Below are 17030 nucleotides of genomic sequence, written 5' to 3' on the forward strand. Positions count from 1 at the left end.
CATGGAAAAAAGCCATTATGCATTTAAACCGAAACGAACACAAATCGCGAGGGAACTAGCATGAACCCATCTACGTATCTATACTCGATTACCCGTCCTTCAGTTCCCCATCCTTCTTCCCCCAGGGACCGAACCGCATATATAACCCAATCCGTCCAGAAGAACATGCAGCCCGAAAATGAAAATGATCAAAAAAAAAAAAAAAATCAAGAATCGCGTTCAACTCTGCGCCTGAGAAATGCCTTCGTTGATAACCCGTTCATAGAACGTGCCATGGCAAAGCCAATCAACTTCTTTGACTTTCTCGAGCTCATCAACTAATTTGCCAACCTCGTTCACAAATTCAGGCATTCCCGCTGCAGCCAGGCTTTGGCTGGCAGTCGAGGTGGCTTTCACCCTCTCATTCGCGCTCGACGCACTCAAGCGTGCAAATACGTGCGCCCGCAGACGCGAAAGGATTAGACGTGCTACCGGGTCGGAAAAGTACGTCGTAGAAGCTTCCGGTTCACCAGCAGACGAAGTGGGCCGATCGCTGGAACTAGCACTCTGCTCGGACATAATTTCGACAGATGCTCGCTGTTGACAAGAAGCAGAGGCTGCTGACGCGGCAGCGACAGGCGCAAGGACACGCTTGATGGTGCCGGCCAGCTGTGACCTGGCTGTCGCCGGCATCGGGTGCGTTGACTCGAGGATCGATTGCACGCGATCCGGCTTGGCTTCAGTAAACTCAAGTGAGACGATACGATCGGCCTCCGTCTTCCACTGAGACCGGGCATCACGTTTCAGGAGGTTCTTCGCTGTCAACAGGATCGAGGCTGTCCCAACGATCCTGAAAGCGCTGGCGTGAAGTCTCTCCAACCGCTCGCGGTCAAGGTCCAATGTCTCCGGGATGAGCTCCGGTGACACAGCAGCATTGCTGAAAACCAAATCAACGAGTCCTTGAGTGTAGATTCTCGAAGCTGGAGGCACGGCAGTAGGATTGACATTCTCAGGATCACGCTTCTTCATCTCCTCGACGACAGCTGCCCGGTTGATTCGCCAAAATCGTCGGGTCTTCTGCAGACTTATCGAACCGTCCTGGAGACCCCTCTCAAACGTCCTCTGCTCATAACCCGGAGCTTCCTGAATAAGCTGGGGAGCCGCTGCCCGGATCATGAAATTAGTGTGATCCAGAGATAGAAGGTCGATAATACCCATCAACCGCGCGAGCCGATCGATTGCGTCCCCTGACTTGTCCTCTGCGAAAGCTTTGACTTCGGGGTCTCGGTAAGGAGCACATAGCTTGGGCAATATAGTGCTCATGAAATCAAAGAATGCGTCGTATGAAAAGGTACCGGCCTTGCACTGGTTTTCGACGAGCTTCGGGTCGAGGACCTCGCTGATCAGAACGTGCAATGAATTTCCTGCCCTGAGAGAGCGCAAGAGTCTGTCTTGTATGACAGTAGCCATTGCAACTATCCAGTTAACACCTAGACCTGCTTCTACATCCTGCCTCATCATATCGCACATATGCTTCATGATCTGCTTCCGCGGCTCCGTGTAGGGTTCTTGTTCGATCTTGTACTCCTTATTGACCAACAGTTCATGTACGAGGGCCCGATTTTCGGGTAGAGCAGTCAGCGCTCTAGTGAAGCGCTCATGAGGGGAAATTCTCTGCTTGTCCAGCTCTTGCAATACAGTACCATCAACATTGTTGAAGCTCTCACTGAGGGGAGACGCAACGCTCTCCGGGAGAACCGAAGACGATGCAACTTCAGCAGAACGTGGAATGGCTTGCGTGGAGGATGCAGCTCGCTTCTTTTCTCGCTTCGCCTTCTTCAAAGCATCCCTGACCATCTGCATCGCACGATCCGGGCCTGCCAAACGCTTCAATCTGGCGAGCAAGAGGATCTGATTCTGCCTGATGCCTTGTTGGTACTCGTCTGCTGCTCCACCGGCACGGTCATCCTTCACCGTCTGCCAGATTAGTTCCAGTTCGATAAATTGAGCAAGCATGATCTCAATCAACACGGTAGAGTCACGCGCTTTCCAGGAGTGGAAAGCAGAGAAGAATACGTTATATGACTCGGATAACGCTTGGAGTTCGGTAGAAAGGGACTGAAGAGAACAACAATCCGACGACAGCTGTGTGGTCAATTGCTCGAAAGCAACTAGCAAGTCCCGCGCCTTTGCAATCAGGTCTTGCTCCTGCTCTCCGTTACTGCTCAAGACCTGCGTAGGGTGTGTCAAGATCAAGTAGCTGCTGAGAAAAGTACGAACAGCACCTCGTTCGCCCATTGTACCGCTTTCCATATCTTGCAGCCCACACAGTCGAAGGACCTTTGCCATCGTATCCAAAACACTCTGCTCGGCAAGTAACGAGCCTACTTCTTCGAACGACATGGTGCGGATGCGCTCCAGGGAGAGATCAAGTGCGCGGAAGCTCTCCATAACTACCTTCGCGTGGTGCCTCCGCCATGCCTTCTGAATTCTTCTGGCCGCAGATTCCGGAGTAAGGGATTTAACTGCGTCCCTGACGGGCTTCTTGTCTTCCATGCTGGGCAAGCTACTGGTACGGCGTCGACGCTGATTCTGCTGGTAATTCAAGCGTCTCTTTTCAGTTTCTGCGAACTTCTCGGCCATCTCGAGGCGCAGTCGGGCATGCTCAGCAGCTCTCTTCTCCTTGTTATCCTCCGCCTTCTGCTTTGCCCGTCTCACTTCCTCTTCGCACTTCGCCGTGATTTCCGCGAGCAGACGTTCCCGAGCCTGCTGTGCGGCCAACGCTCTCTCCTCTCTCTGCAGGTTTCTGGTAGCAGCCTTCGCCAGCGCCGCTCGAAGTCGAACCTTCTCCGCGTGCGCGGCCCTGTCTGCGAGTCTCGCCTTGCGCGTCTCGATAATGGATGCCCGCCGCAGATGTTGTGCAAGGTGATCGCTCTGTGGTCCGCCGTGGGCGGAGACATTTGAATGATGGGAATGGATGGATGATATGGAACTGCGACGCGATGACACAGTAGAAGACCGTCTCACGCCGTTCGATTTTCTGTAGAACCGGGCAGCGATGTGAGGCGGTAATGATAGCGAGTTCGTCTGATTGTCGGATAGCATCTCGATATCTTCCTTATCTGAGTCATTCACCGGGGGTTCCGGTCCTGCATCGGGTAACTGGAGCTCAAGATCGGAATTACGACGGATCATGTCTGGGATGTAGTGAATCTGGCCTCAGGGATATGTCGAGAAAAGAAAACACAACTGGAGAAATATAGATACGAATGGAAAGGGAAATGCGGACAATTAAGGATAGCGTTGTCGATGCTCAAGGAGAAGTCGCGTAGGATTGCCGCGGCCTTCCTCTAGAGATGAGACAGATCCAGGCGTTCAGGCTGGGGCTTGTTAGCGGTGGGTTGTTTCAGCTGACGAAAGTCAGACAACAGGTGATCTGCACGCAGTTTCATCAAAGATAGGCAGCCCGACAAAAGAAGGCTAGGCTGCTGAGAAACAAGATATATAGCATAGGTAAATAAAGGATCAACGAAAGGATTGTCAAGAAGAAGAAGAAGAGAAGAAGAAGGGGGGCAAACGAAGCGCCCAAGCGTCATCAAACAGTGAAGTCCGCTTCCGTCCGGCTTGTGGCAAGTCGCAGGGCCAAACGTCACGAGCGGGCATCCGCAGCTTAGTCACGGCAGGAAGAAGCCAGTCTAACTACAGTATGGTAGCTATCTAGTAGTCCTTTCTATACTCTAAGAAGCTAGAGAATAGATGATTTTAGAGCAGGATGGATTGATAACGTCAGATAGTGACAGAAGCACGAGCCACCCGGCTGATAATCAATAGCCCCAGAATGCCCAGACATGTTGACCCTCCACATCTGTATATGCCCTCGAGGCCGGGACTGTTGAATAACCACATACTCTTCTAGAAGAATATCTCCTTCTGGCACCTAACTACTTTACTTGTTTCATGTAGGAAAGAGCACTTAAGAATCTTTGCTAGTTCTATTAATAGGAGATCTCGTCCCGCCACGCACCTTAATCTACGAAGCTGACTCGTATTGGTATCAGTCTGATGTGACATAGATTGGATCTCTCCTGGTGCTGATATCGCAACTTCCCAATCTGGCTAGGTGACATGTTCAAGGACTCCCTGTCAAGTACTCCAGTCATGTGCGCTATAGCACCGGGAAAGGCCTCAAAAGATACTCGCAGGTAAGACGTACAAGCGCGCTCGAACGCCTTCTGAGGCAGGTTATATTCTGACACGACCCAAGAAGAAAAGCTCCATTCTTTCTCGGGCATACTTCCAACAGGCTGCCCGTCCTGCCCAGCAGTTTTGCGTATGACGCATATTTTTATCCAACGAGGCAGCAGGGTGAATTTCGTTCATGTCCCCCATTCAGGGCTAGAAAGCAGCTTCACACAGACAGGACAGGACAGCTTTTTCTTTTCTGTCACATGGTCTCTGAGGAAGGACCGTTGTTCCCTTAGGTGCTTGCACCGAAGCCCTGAGAACCGCTCAGAGTGCGGCGAGAATAGTCCCTGACACAAGGGAAAATGTGGCGTAGGAGAGGAAAGTGAATTAAGCCAAGATAGCATCTTGCTTGCTTCGAGTAAAAAAGTTTCAACGATGCCCAAATAGTACGATGCTGTCACTGTCGTCATCATCCTCGTCCTCCTCGTCCTCTTCTTCTTCCTCCTCTTCTTCTTCCTGGCTCTCCTCTCCGGTGTGTCCTGCACTACCTTGGTGGTCCTCTACTGTCTCGGCCTCGCCATCGGTAGATTCCGTGTCGCTTCCGATGAACGTATATTTGGATACAAGGCTCGTGGCCCCCCAAAAATTGAGACCGTCTCCGTCATCGCAACTTTCATTTTCTGGAATTGAGGGTTTCGAGGATGACTTGGTCGGCTCTCTCTCGGTGGGTAAACCAAAATAGTTACTTATGACAGGAGAGATGGGCCTGCGGCCCCGAGACTGTCGCAAAAGCTGCGGAATTTCAGTGTTGTGACTGGCAGAGGATGAAGTAGGCAGTAGAGATGGATTTTCCTGGGGCGTCATTCCGAGCTGAACAGAACTGTTTTGTTCACTGCCGTTGGCCGTTTGAACTGATGGCGAAGGGCGTGTGTGTTCATCAACATGGCCGTGTGAGGCGTCGTCGGACTCGCTGCCAGTCAGCAACTGTATCTGCACAGTGTTATATGACTCGCACCTTGTTTTGGTTAGCTCGTATGCTCAGGAAAGCACGCCGGAGACTTACAGGTCACACTTGAGCCCCAACCAATGGTAAGGCACAGCAGATTTTATACTGCAATCATTACAGTAGATCAAGGCTTTTGTGTCCTTGTATTCTGGGGGCATTGGCTGAGCGGCGATGGTACGGTCAAGGTTCCTGAATTGGGATTCCATATTTGTTATAGTCTTGCTGCATATCGGGCAACGGTATGATGTCTTGGAGTATTCTGAGAAACACTTTTGATGTATGCTGTGACCACACCGCATGAAAACAACAGTCTCAGGCGAGGTGAACATATAATCACCACATAGAGGACAGTCACACTGCGTTGAACGCTCAATGCAGCGGTGCGTATTCTCAATGGATATTGGCATACAAACGCTGCAGGTCTAGACGAAAGTCAGTCAATGATATGTTTGACAGCTTTCCGGCCTTACCTTGCAATGAAAAAAGTCCTTCCCAAGACCTTGCCCTATACGACAGATTCCACAGTCGTTGCAATGATATATACTCTTTTCCTCGTCGTTATCCCATAGCTTGCAGATGGAGCAGTAGTACAAAGCAGCCTGTTCACCGCACCACATGCAGGACTGTGAAGCAGGTTGGGGGCATCCACAGAACATGCAGAGCATGTTTTCGGTCTTTCGACGATCCAGTGCATGGTCCTCTGCTTCATCATGGCAGAATCGACAGGTGTACCACCGCTTGCATGTATAGCATTGCAACTTCACGTTTCTCTTATAATGACGACAGCCGAGACAGGCTGCTTCAGGCTCGCCGTCGACATCTCTCCCAGAAACTGTCTGCTCCGCCTCTTTAGATTCATATTTCTGGTCACTTGGCACAAAAGTAGGATCCAGATCTTCGGCCGTCAAGTTATAAGGATTGTCCGCGGACGGATTAGACACTGTCGAGGCTGGTGTCAAGGATAGCTGATCGAAGGACTGCAGGCTTCGGTGAGAAGCAGGAGTCCAAGGACGATCGACACTTGGAAGACTTGATGGAGAGCGTGGTATATTGTTGAAGCCGGCCTTAGAGGAACGGTAATCCTCCGTCATTAGATTGAGAATCAAACGTGCCTTCTCGGAACTCGGGATATCTTGATCTCTGATAGCATGGATCTTCATTCGCAGATGGCCCATCCCATCATCCTCTGGTAACGCGGACTTTCCTTTCCCGTCCCAGCCCAAACGTTGCGTGGGTGTCCGTGACTCCCCAGAAATACGGTTGCCTGTTTCGAGAGAAGTCCGGTTCGACTGTATATCACCAGCACGCCTCGATCGTTGTACTGCGGAGTCTGTGTAACTGTCTTCATAATGTCGTGGGGCTATGACATTCCCTGTATCGGGGTGTCCATTGTCTCCGCGTCCATCAATGACTCCTTGTCGGCGGCCGATAGTGGGGGACATCGACGGTAGTAGGGTCCGGTCGATAGTAGGATCGATAGTAGGGTCGAGAGATGTTGAACTGATTCGCCGTCCGGTACGCGCTCGAGAGTATGTGGTGGTAGTATCGTAGTTGTTTCCAAATGATGAAGGCCATGAAATACTATTAGGAGCGCTCGCGTGTTGAACTGAGGGATGGTCGATCGAGGAGGGCGGATGATCCGAGCTCGCCCGACGAGAAAGGCGACGAGCTTGTCGGAAGACAGGGTCGATGAGCAAAGACGAAATAAACCCACTCATTGGGGGCCGTGATGTTATAGATAGTGATATTGTCCAGAATGAGAAGCGAGCAGGCCAAAGCGAAGAAGACCGCTCTTGTCTCTGTTCGCTGACACAGCGGGCGCATGTGACGTCTTGTCGGGCATCCTAGGCATGTGACTTCCGCTTTTGGTCTCAGACCAAGTCTTGTACATCGTGAGAACAACACATGGACACGGGTTTAATTAAGATGTAACATGTTATTAAGGATAAAATATGAACTTGATGATATCTTTGATCCATTAATTTCTGATTGTATGCTTCATTATCTGTGGCCTTGTGGGCTACGATGTGACAAAGATCAGGCTGCCTCCGCGGCCTCACCACCCAGACGGTTATTCAACTGATCTTAAGAGTAACCCCCATCTGATATAATCAGCTTCGTTGGTCGATGCCTCCTAGAAGATATGTTAAGTGCCGTAAGGTCTGTCGAAACTGGGAGGAGAACCTGGCTTTGAAACCTGGTCATGTGTAGATGCTGCACGGAGCCCGTGCTGTTCCTTCCGAGATGTTGTCTGGAACGAACGTAAACAGGAGAATAAATCCTGTATATCTCCAATACATCTGGTAAAGTCTACCTCGGTGTATCAGGACCCATAGATACGCTACGAGATCCTCTCGGAGTCCGATCCAAAGATGGACCTTCTAATCGTCTGCTCTCGCCAGCGCCAAGTGTGAAATAGGTCACTCTCTTCATCATCGTGTAACCTATCGAAGACATGTTCCTAAGCTCTCGTTTAGAAGCATTAGAGTCGAATTGAAATGAGCGTTAGAGCTTCTTCGAAGAAAGATATCGTTCACATCTTGGTTTTTGAACCTGCGAAAGTTGTCAGAGAAACACCTTCTTCCGACATCTATATGCTTATTACTCACACTCTTGCATCTTTCTTTACCTGGGGTTGCTCCCAGTATCTGACCATAATCAGATTCTTCACGATCTTGTGTTCCAAGCCCCTAGAGTCTGCAGCGCGCTGGAGAAATTGTAAGGTATTTGCAACCCGGTTGGGGTCGAATTCATCACGGGAAGCTGATCGGAAAGACGTCCGCAGGATCCGACGCAGCACATGCCGTGCAGGGGTAGAGTAGTTGAGCACCTTCAGGCCCTGTCGATAGAGCTGACGATATGCGAGAACTATAGCCTGCTGGGTGGGAGCAGCGGTCTTGAGCTTCTGGGCGGCACCGTTCATTGTTGGAGCCCACTGGTGACAATTCAACAGAAGTTCCCTTGAGAATCTCAACCCCAGACTTGAAGGCTAGACAAGGGAGCAGCTTCTGAGAATCGGCGATGTTCTTGATCTGCTCCGTAGTAGGCCTGCGGGGAGTTAAGTCGGGCAGGGCGTGGTTTCCGCCCGGGGCGTGACAGCTTGCCCACTGCCCACCGCCCACCGCCCACCGCTTTTGGGCCGCCATCTGACATCGGCCTGGCTCTTGTCCCTCACCTCCATCAAGCAACACCCTGGATGCTTTCTGACCTGCGGCATGTTCTGGGAAACATCGCAGGTCTTGTCTTTTCTTCGTGACTCCGAAGAACGTTAGGACTACATAGCTTGTCTCCGCCTCGTCTTATTGGGTCTTTTCTGACCGAAGCTCAGCAGCTTTGTCTTCAGTTTCGCACGTTTCCGTAGGAATCTTTCTTACTAACAAATAGGCCTTCGCTCTAAGAGCTCTGGAGGCTCTTGACGAGAATCATTTCTCCTTTCATGATTTCCCATTTACTTGAAGGGCCTCTCGTTGAGAGAGGCGAAGTGTCTCTCTTATCTTGAACTACGAGGTTCATTTCTGGAATCATGACACGGGTACTTCGAAGAGCTGCGTCGGCCTATGCCACGCGCCCTCCGAGTAGACTCGCTAGGTTAAAACGTCGCAAACACAGGGTTATCATGGAGAGTGTCACTCAAGAGAAAAAGAAGCTTCGCAGCGTTGTATGTTGTGCCACCGATCGTTATTGATCTTCTGTTTTCTCCCAGTGTTCTAACGACTTTAGATTTCCTTCGAAGCGCAAGCACCTCCTGGCTATACGTTTATTCCTGCGGGTAATCCTCAGTTTACAGATGCCTGTAAAGAGATATGTCGGAGAGATGGCCTCAAGGTGTTCGCTGTCACGGTCTGTTTTTTCCAGCCGGTCCCTGGATCCTACGAACTCCGGACCATGACTGACGCTTTATTCTAGACCACTCCCCATCAACGTATGCATAATCTCTCGCAACAGGTTCACAGGATTGGGTATCACTTTCCCAGTGCTGTGGTTGCGACTGTCTGTATGGACTTGGGTCTGTACCTTACCTCGAGCGGGAAAGTGATGCCTTTCCAAGGCATTACCAGTCATAGGTCCCACATGCGAGCTGCCTCAGAAGTCTCCCAGACCACAATCAATACCGAAGCGAGGGATGTGATTCGAGATCTGTTTCCAAACATACCTGAAAAGGATCTGAATCAGATCATCAAGACAGCATTTCAAAAGGTACTGCGCTCGACTGAGACTTTTCGGTTACTGACTCTATGTAGGGCCAACGAAAGGTTGGTACGGCAGTCGAGCTGCCCCTTGCACGCCGTGCTCAGCTGGCGGTGGTTGCTCATATCAGACATATCTACACGAATTATGACCGTCTCCTGAAGAAGACATCTTTTCAAGAAGCTAGAAGCCTTGTCGAAGACCCTACATTGGCAAAGCTGGTAGAATGGAGAGGTGATGATGAGAACGGGAAGACTGTCCTAGAAGATGTCTTTCGAGAAGTCATTGTAATTTCCGATGACGAGGACAGCGATGCAGAAAGTGACCCAGGGACTGCATACAACGACCGGGACACAAGTATTGAAATACTTTCAAGCAATACCGCTGCCGGGGAGTTGCAGACCAAGCCATTGGACTACGCTGACAGATCTCTCCGAGAGGCTCCCGTGGATCTTGCTGACGATGATGCCCCTCCTGGTTTTCGATTTGTCCCGGCACCCCCAAAAAGGACCAGATCACGCAATGACAGGATTGACCGCCGTGGCTTTAGTCGTTACGAGGCCTGGAATCGGGCCAGATTTCGTTATCGAGAGAAGGCCCTTGCGGATCATCAAGCTAATACTCATGTCCGAACAGTTCACAACTCAGGCTCCTCTTATGTTGGAGGGCCACTATCTGCCTCTGAGCGGCCGGTCTATGGAGATTTGCTGTCACCAAATGCTAATGCATTAGAGCGGCGTCCCTTCACTAGTCGACATGTTCACCCTCTCCCGTCTGCCAGTGTCCCACTCTCCGTTGATGGTCGCGGCACATCATTTCCAACCAGGAGCCAACCCCAGCGCCCACCAGGGACCATTATACCCTATCGGGATAACTTGGAAATGAAGCCACAGGATAGGGCACTACCTTCCATCGAGGACCCTCAATCTCCATCCTCCGCAGTTAAGAGTCCGGGAGACGGCGGGATTTACGGTTCCATCAAAAGGCGTTCAGATGCAATACAGCCTTCTTCACTAACCTCAATATCCAGGCCCCACGAGAGAGAATCCACTATTATTGATCTCACTAGTATGAGGGACGTAATGCCAAAACGGAGACGAGTTGAATGCCAGGAGCCTGCACGCGATGTATCCGGCTTTGGATCCTCTAGAGTGGATGGCCATATTTCCGATCCTGTTCCCTGTATCTCCTTGCTGTCGCCTGATTCTGGACGCCGGGCAGTTCCAGGTTACAATAGCCAGACCCGCAGCCAGCACTTGAGTCCTGATACAAGATATCAGCGAGCACCGCGTTGCCTGGAGAGGGTCCCTCTTCGCAGAGTCTCACCACCATCTCGACTACCTGGAGCCAACGTAGTACGCTATGCTGACTCTGAATATGTCAACCGCCAGGACATTACTATCCCATTGTCTCGAGATGGTTTAAATGCGTCCTCCAATCAGACCACTTCTCAGCCAAATTACGGCCCCAGACAGGACAGGTTACTAAACACCTTGGATACATATCCACGACCAGATCGTCTCTATCAAATAGACCAAGGACCTCCCAATACTAGCCGGAGGATATCCTTCGAAGAGACAGAATTGCGAGGTACTACTATGCGCCGGCCAGAAGTAATTACGACTTCTCGCGGTCTAGACCATGGCCAGAACAGAAATGACATCTATTCGCCTGACTTCGTGCGGCCTGTTAGTATCCATGGTCCTTTAGCGCCTTCTTACAGGTTGGCGCACCGAGACACCGCGCCCAATCGGGAGGTTGAGCCTGTATCTAGTCGTCCGACTAGATATTCTCCCATCGTTCCTGGTCGAGAACAACACAGACCACGTCGGGAGATGATCTCTCAATTGAATCCAAATCGTTCTTCGCAGCAGGCTCCCATCGATCTGAGTTCCGAGAGGCTGCACCGCATCCGAGAGAAGATGCCGATTCTCCAGGATAGCATACCTGTTGGCCGCAGTAGGTATGCGGCACCCGTCGTGAGTCAATATGACGCTTCGCGTGGCGCTATCATAGACTCTACACGGTACAGTTACGCCCTGCCTCGTATAGAGGACCTCGCGATTAGATCGTCTCGGAACTTCCTGGGTTCGTGAAGGATGATCTGACTGGACAAGTTGCTCTAGACACGTCCCCCTGCGACAACGCTCATTTCGAACGGCACAACAACCACAGGCAGTCTACCTTGAACGAGTCGACCCACGTTATTCTTAGCTACCTATAGAGGAAAGGTGTTATTTTTACGACTGGTCTAAGGCCTCGATCGTTCCCTTATACTACTGCAAAATGTCAGCGGTAGGGATCCGACGTATCATACAAACTTGGAGTATTGCATTTGGGAGCGGGCTGCTGAACTTCTGTTTTCTTTTTTGTGGGAGGTTTACTCGAATGATAGATACCCTGCTGCATGCTTGATACCATGTCGAATCTTTGTTTTGCAGAGACCCTGCCTTGGGACCTTTTGGCCAACGGACATAATCACTACCGACAACAAGCATGACCATAACCTCCCGGCAGTGTCTGCCCGTAGACACGAGTATTGATAGACGAGTCATCTTCGACGAATTCGATTCCTGTTCTAGAGGTAAAAACTATAAAATGCTGCAGTTCTAGATGAATCTGCGTGCAATTTCTGGACTTCAAAGCATGTAATCAAGAGTGCAGCTCATTACGGGTCGTAGCGTCCACACCTAGCCTGACAAAGCAGCAGGGCACCATCGCGATCTTTCCATCCTGTATCCGTAGCCTCAGTGGAAGGCCTAACATATCACCAGTATCTATATTCCCTTCTCTCCAGACGAGAGATGTGAGACCGACGTCTCTTCAAACACTCTGAGGCTGACCATCAGCTTCCCCGCTGTTGACAGTCTTTCCAGTCTTCTTGATCGAAGCTAAGACAGTGTCATAGGACACCGTGGGTTCAGTGATAACGGTAGCAGACTGGTTCTCCAGGCTAACATCGAAGGACTTGACGCCTGCAAGTAAGGAAATCCAGACGTCAGCAGCTGAACCAGAACCAGAGAGGGCGAGGGCGAGGGCGAGGGAGAGATGAGAGAGAGAGAGAGAGAGAGAGAGAAGGAAGGCAGAAGCATCATATTATCACTCACCGTCCAACTTCTTAAGGACTCTCTCGACAGCACCCGAGCAGCCGCCGCAGCTCATCGAGACGTTGAACTTGTATTGATGTTCCGACATGGTTGGGATATGACTGATATTTGTTTCTATGGACTCTCAAAAGAGGATGCGGTGAATCGGTTCTTGGAACTCGTAGAGGAATTAAGTTGCGGAAGAGACGAGAGGCGCAGTGATATTATTAATGTCACAGAAGAGGTGAGGTTCGTTTGTTCGTTCGTTCGTTGCTTACTTATTATTATTCTTCGCGAGACAAGAACGAGAACGGACCCGCAGAAGAAGAATGAGGGGCTAGATAAGTACACAATGATAAATACCTATAACAACAAGACATCGAATATGGTAGTTCCTCCCCAGGGGTAGGTTCTTTATATAGTAGTTAGTTAATTAATCTACTCTCTTTTGTTTTCTGTCCTTTTTCTTCCCTTCCGAAACCGAGTTGCGACACCGCTGGCGTTTCAACTGTGCTTGATGATGCCATTGGTGATCCTCCCCGCAGCGGGCGCGAAAATCGCGCGCTCCACGATTGATTATTATTAGGGATTTGGTGCCTGTATCGGCATGAGGAGTTAACTACTAACTCTTAAGTGAATTTACTCCTGTGGCGGATTTTGTTGGATTAGTTATTTTTATTTCCCCCCCCCCCCCCTCTTACTAGGGTATCAGATCGATAATCAAAGCCGTTTATGTAGCCCATTATTAATATTGAGAGGTTAACTAACTAACTAACTATGAGGGGTTTATGCGGTTTATGCTCGGGTCTCAGCATTAGCTGCTTACGTTGTCTTCTGTAGGAATGTAGTTGGGTTATTGTGTGAAGAATGTAATGTCTCCATATAGAACCATCTGAGTAAATTTACCAAACTGCTCTACTAAATTCCCTTTTAGCACCTCCGACGATCCAAGTCAACAGTTTGTCATGCCAAAACTCCCTAGTGCCGAAAAGGCATGATGCAGAATGTATAGTTGTTGAGGGACCGTGTTGTCAAAATGATTTGACCGCAAAACTTGTTGGAAGATACGCATCACTGCGGCCCTATCTTCTAGACACACTGGGTAGTCTGCAGAGGAAAGAGCCGGAATTCCTTGTCCGGAGACGACGAATCGATGTAGCGCGACGTTGTTGACTTCACTGTCTAAGAGGAATATGCCCTGTTGTCCAACAAAATTCGATGCCCTCTGAGCTGAGGATCCCGGGGTAAAAGCAGTACCATACGTCCACAGAGCAAGGGCTGCGAAATAAAGACAAGTCGCGCAGAAGTTAGTCAGAGAACCTCGGGTCATAGACTTGGCGATGCGTAACACCCGACCTGCATGCCAAGTTGCCTGACGAGACTGCAGGGACTATCGTGAGGCGAGGAAGGAGCTAAAGAAGAAGAGAGGGCCTATGGTTTGAAGGTGTCTAGAATGTTTGTAATGCGACAGGTATTTGCAGCGCTTATATCACTCTAGATTCTCGGACTCTGTCGAGGAGCCACCAGTGGGGATATCTTTCCAGTGAGACACAGCCAGGCAGAAACAAAAACCAGTCATTCTCTTCATATGGTGATAAGCAATTCGTGCACTTGATGGCCTCGTAGTAGTCAGGATAGAAACCACTGTATTCCCAGTCAATGATCCCAGTGATAATGCAATCACCGCCATCCTTCACTTCCACAACAATATTGTCAGGGCGGATATCTCCATGAGTGAAAACGATTTTAGATGACGAAGGCGATGGAGAAATCCCGCGAAGCAACTCCACAAAAACATGCCCACCGGACCTAGGGCTGCTGAAAAGGAAGTCTTCAAAATCATCAACATTCATCACTGGTCGGTCGTTCCGGCGAAGATGTCTCCTCACATCTTTGCAGCCTTCACCTCCAACCCCTCCAAGAGGTCTTCCAGGAGGAAATGGTAAAGACCTCAAATCCAGCAAAATTTGATTCAGTTGCTCTTTCACTGACGTCTTTTGAGCTGGGTTCAACATCGCCCATTGGGCAGTCAAAGTGTCGCCGTGCAAGTAGCTCATGAACATCAATGATATTCCGTTCATTCGTAGCAAGCCTAGCGGCTCAGGTACTGGTATATTTGACTTGTGTTGTTGGAGATATTGTAAAGTTGTATATTCAGTATAGTCGGTCATATCCCGAACAGCCTTCAAGACTATGTAGCTGTTACACTTGAAGACCATCTTCTGACGGGGAAACGGGCCACTCCAAAGAATATCACTCTCTTGTATCATGTAAACCAGCTGCTGCGGAAAACTGTCTGGAAGAAGCTGAAGACCACGCGATTGGTCTCTTATTAGGCTGAGGGTCCTCTCCGATAACGGAAAAATGGTCTCTACAGAATCAGATGCGCGAAGGGACGCCCTTATATCTTCCTCCTCGTGAGGTACAGGAGCGTCTATGTTTAAACCCAAAACGTTAAGAAAATTTCTTGTAAAATAGAAAGGGTGGGAGGCATGCCATGATCCGGCCGCTCACTGTTACGCATGGAATCCAGACGATCAGAGTACCTCGTAGGTAGCTTTGTGGTCAAGTCAACCTCCGGGTCCTGCTTGACAGCGGCTTGCAACAGCTTCAAGGTATGCGCATTGAATCTCGCAGCTTTCGACTTCTTAACTAGCCCCATGGCGAGGATGTGGCGCAATAATATATTCGAGGCAACCCTAGAGGGAATCTTTGTCAAGAGCGGCGAGACCAAATGCAAGAAGGAAGCAGATCTGTAGGGAGACGCGTGTTAGATGCGGCATGGGGAGATTAAGTACGGAGTATGGATTACGGATTAATAATAATAATACCCTATTTACATCCATAGACCCAATGACTTCAGTGCTCTGCCTACTCCAGCATATACTAGATTCAACATCACAGATGTTGAATCCTCCGTGCCGATGAAACATCCGGCACGCCTTCCCCTTCTACTACTTTAGCCTCCACCACCTCATACACCGGAATTTCAGCAAGACGTGAGATAATGTGATGTAAGGTGGGGAGTTTGTTCCAGTCCAACTCATCAATCTGTACCGTTCCATGTCCAGCGTTGAGAACACGCTTGATCCCAGATGGAACAGCCTTGGCGTCCTCGGAATTATCGACGAGAACAGGGTATTCAGCATCAGAGGTACCTTTGAGCTCCTTTCCAACGGCTGGCATATATCGGTGCACTAGAATTCCGGGACCAGACGCAGATTGCACGTCAGGCGATTCTTCTTGAAATCCTGTCAAGCTCATCCTGCCCCAAACCGCTCCTCGCCAACTCATCGTGACATGATATGAATCTCTGCGCCTTTGGGCGTCTATGGCGCTGAAAAGTTTGGGGAATCCAAGTTCTTCACGCCCGGATATGATGGGGTCCGCAAGGTCCTCAAACAAAACAGGCAGATATGAGCCTTCGGTGATTTTGCCATCAGCTCCTTTATACTGGCATGGATATAAAGGCCCATGTGGTTGTAGCCTCCACCGGCTAGCCAGTCTAATCCACCTAGTGTAGTCTGAGAAACTGTAGCGTAGGCTACACTTCCTGGTCCCGAGAAGCTGTAAGAAGCAGTGGGTAGCAGGTTCTAGTTTTGAACCGGATAGAAGCTGTGCAGAATGTCGCGCTAGTCAACATTGCCTTTCGACTGTTGCCTTGGAAGTCTTGAGGGCCAAAGACAACAGGCTGGCGATAGTAAACGCTAGTGTTTTTAGACCAATTATGCTGGCGCAGGAGTTGGGTCGAATGGTCGTGAATATCGCACACGATCCTCATGGCTACATAAGAATTAGCCAGTGTTTAGAAACAGCCACTCTCGTTCAAATAACGCATACTTTCTTCAATGGGTAGTGTCTCCCTCCCAGACCGCCGAGTATATTCTTGGATAGTTGTGGCACGCTCGTGACGGGCTTTTTCATACAACTTCAATCGTCCTGGAACCTCCTCGCGCTTCACATCACGGCCAATGAGAAGCCATCCTCAATAGCCATAGCACCACCAGATCCTCGGTATGGCAGGAAGGGATGGGCAGCATCGCCTAGAAGTGCTAGACGGTCATTAACCCAACTGGAAAGAGTCTTCATGTCAAGCAATGGCCAGATCTTCAGTGTCTCCGGGTCTGCTTTTTTCAACAATTTTTGGACACGCGGCTCAAAATCCTTATAGACGTCGAGTAATGTGCTTTTCCCAATGCCCTAATCCCAGCCCTGGGATACGCCGATGTTTATGAGGCTATCTGGATGGATGCAGACAAAGTTCAACATCTCGTTATTCACGCAAGGATAGATAACCACTTTACGACCAGTACTGTGCCACATGTCGACTGTTCCTAGCTCCTTCGCCAACTCAGCTGTTTCAGGATCATCCAGAGTCTCTTTCCGAGATACCATGAAGCGAAAAGCGTTCTTGCCCGAGCTGAACAGTTGGATTTCGCTCCCAGAGACGTGGCAACGTGCCACGGAGTGAACACCATCAGCACCTAGAACTATGTCACCCTGAAATACCCCGCCATCTCCCAGCACGACAGTGGCGGTGTGAGGATCGACCTTAGACACTTTGCTTGACGTGTGAAGCATCACAG

At 49.9% G+C, this 17030-nt stretch overlaps 7 protein-coding genes across 7 annotated transcripts; 1 reads left to right on the forward strand and 6 right to left on the reverse strand.

Moving 5' to 3' along the window:
- Nucleotides 1–190: 190 nt before the first annotated feature.
- Nucleotides 191–3674, reverse strand: C8Q69DRAFT_479476 (T-complex protein 11-domain-containing protein). The gene has a single exon (XM_028631448.1). The coding sequence runs from the start codon at nucleotides 3172–3174 to the stop codon at nucleotides 220–222; it is 2955 nt and encodes a 984-aa protein (XP_028482153.1). The 5' UTR covers nucleotides 3175–3674; the 3' UTR covers nucleotides 191–219.
- Nucleotides 3675–4432: 758 nt separating this feature from the next.
- C8Q69DRAFT_100525 (CHY zinc finger domain protein) lies at nucleotides 4433–6957 on the reverse strand. Its single transcript, XM_028625003.1, has 3 exons — nucleotides 5641–6957; nucleotides 5228–5592; nucleotides 4433–5179 (listed from the first exon to the last, which is right to left on the reverse strand). The coding sequence occupies exons 1-3, from the start codon at nucleotides 6886–6888 to the stop codon at nucleotides 4594–4596; spliced, it is 2199 nt and encodes a 732-aa protein (XP_028482154.1). The 5' UTR covers nucleotides 6889–6957; the 3' UTR covers nucleotides 4433–4593.
- A 657-nt stretch (nucleotides 6958–7614) lies between these two features.
- C8Q69DRAFT_510135 (hypothetical protein) lies at nucleotides 7615–8093 on the reverse strand (the record flags this gene model as incomplete). The annotated part of the gene is made up of 2 exons (XM_028633159.1): nucleotides 7615–7723; nucleotides 7780–8093. The coding sequence occupies 2 exons, from the start codon at nucleotides 8091–8093 to the stop codon at nucleotides 7615–7617; spliced, it is 423 nt and encodes a 140-aa protein (XP_028482155.1).
- A 600-nt stretch (nucleotides 8094–8693) lies between these two features.
- C8Q69DRAFT_510136 (hypothetical protein) lies at nucleotides 8694–11454 on the forward strand (the record flags this gene model as incomplete). Its single annotated transcript, XM_028633160.1, has 4 exons — nucleotides 8694–8828; nucleotides 8891–9010; nucleotides 9077–9367; nucleotides 9412–11454. 4 exons carry the CDS (start codon nucleotides 8694–8696, stop codon nucleotides 11452–11454), a joined length of 2589 nt encoding a protein of 862 aa, XP_028482156.1.
- Nucleotides 11455–12181: 727 nt separating this feature from the next.
- On the reverse strand, nucleotides 12182–12553 carry C8Q69DRAFT_510137 (putative heavy metal ion transporter; the record flags this gene model as incomplete). Its single annotated transcript, XM_028633161.1, has 2 exons — nucleotides 12182–12333; nucleotides 12466–12553. The coding sequence occupies 2 exons, from the start codon at nucleotides 12551–12553 to the stop codon at nucleotides 12182–12184; spliced, it is 240 nt and encodes a 79-aa protein (XP_028482157.1).
- Nucleotides 12554–13567: 1014 nt separating this feature from the next.
- C8Q69DRAFT_100620 (kinase-like domain-containing protein) lies at nucleotides 13568–15216 on the reverse strand. Its single transcript, XM_028625004.1, has 2 exons — nucleotides 14941–15216; nucleotides 13568–14878 (listed from the first exon to the last, which is right to left on the reverse strand). The coding sequence occupies exons 1-2, from the start codon at nucleotides 15104–15106 to the stop codon at nucleotides 13929–13931; spliced, it is 1116 nt and encodes a 371-aa protein (XP_028482158.1). The 5' UTR covers nucleotides 15107–15216; the 3' UTR covers nucleotides 13568–13928.
- On the reverse strand, nucleotides 15191–17025 carry C8Q69DRAFT_493552 (hypothetical protein; the record flags this gene model as incomplete). The annotated part of the gene is made up of 5 exons (XM_028632190.1): nucleotides 15191–15897; nucleotides 15995–16227; nucleotides 16285–16307; nucleotides 16406–16644; nucleotides 16702–17025. The coding sequence occupies 5 exons, from the start codon at nucleotides 17023–17025 to the stop codon at nucleotides 15343–15345; spliced, it is 1374 nt and encodes a 457-aa protein (XP_028482159.1). The 3' UTR covers nucleotides 15191–15342.
- Nucleotides 17026–17030: the final 5 nt, after the last annotated feature.

Source organism: Paecilomyces variotii (assembly GCF_004022145.1).
Source record: "Paecilomyces variotii strain CBS 101075 chromosome Unknown C8Q69scaffold_13, whole genome shotgun sequence".
NCBI lineage: Eukaryota > Fungi > Ascomycota > Eurotiomycetes > Eurotiales > Thermoascaceae > Paecilomyces > Paecilomyces variotii.

Bases quoted from the DNA above. Each gene is read 5' to 3' on its own strand.
- C8Q69DRAFT_479476 (XM_028631448.1), bottom strand. From the start codon at position 3,174: ATGATCCGTCGTAATTCCGATCTTGAGCTCCAGTTACCCGATGCAGGA.
- C8Q69DRAFT_100620 (XM_028625004.1), bottom strand. From the start codon at position 15,106: ATGGGGCTAGTTAAGAAGTCGAAAGCTGCGAGATTCAATGCGCATACC. The intron at 14,879-14,940 runs GCATGCCTCCCA...GTTTAAACATAG, and splicing joins CAGTGAGCGGCCGGATCATG to ACGCTCCTGTACCTCACGAG.
- C8Q69DRAFT_100525 (XM_028625003.1), bottom strand. From the start codon at position 6,888: ATGAGTGGGTTTATTTCGTCTTTGCTCATCGACCCTGTCTTCCGACAA. The intron at 5,593-5,640 runs GTAAGGCCGGAA...ACTTTCGTCTAG, and splicing joins AGGACTTTTTTCATTGCAAG to ACCTGCAGCGTTTGTATGCC. The intron at 5,180-5,227 runs GTAAGTCTCCGG...AACCAAAACAAG, and splicing joins TTGGGGCTCAAGTGTGACCT to GTGCGAGTCATATAACACTG.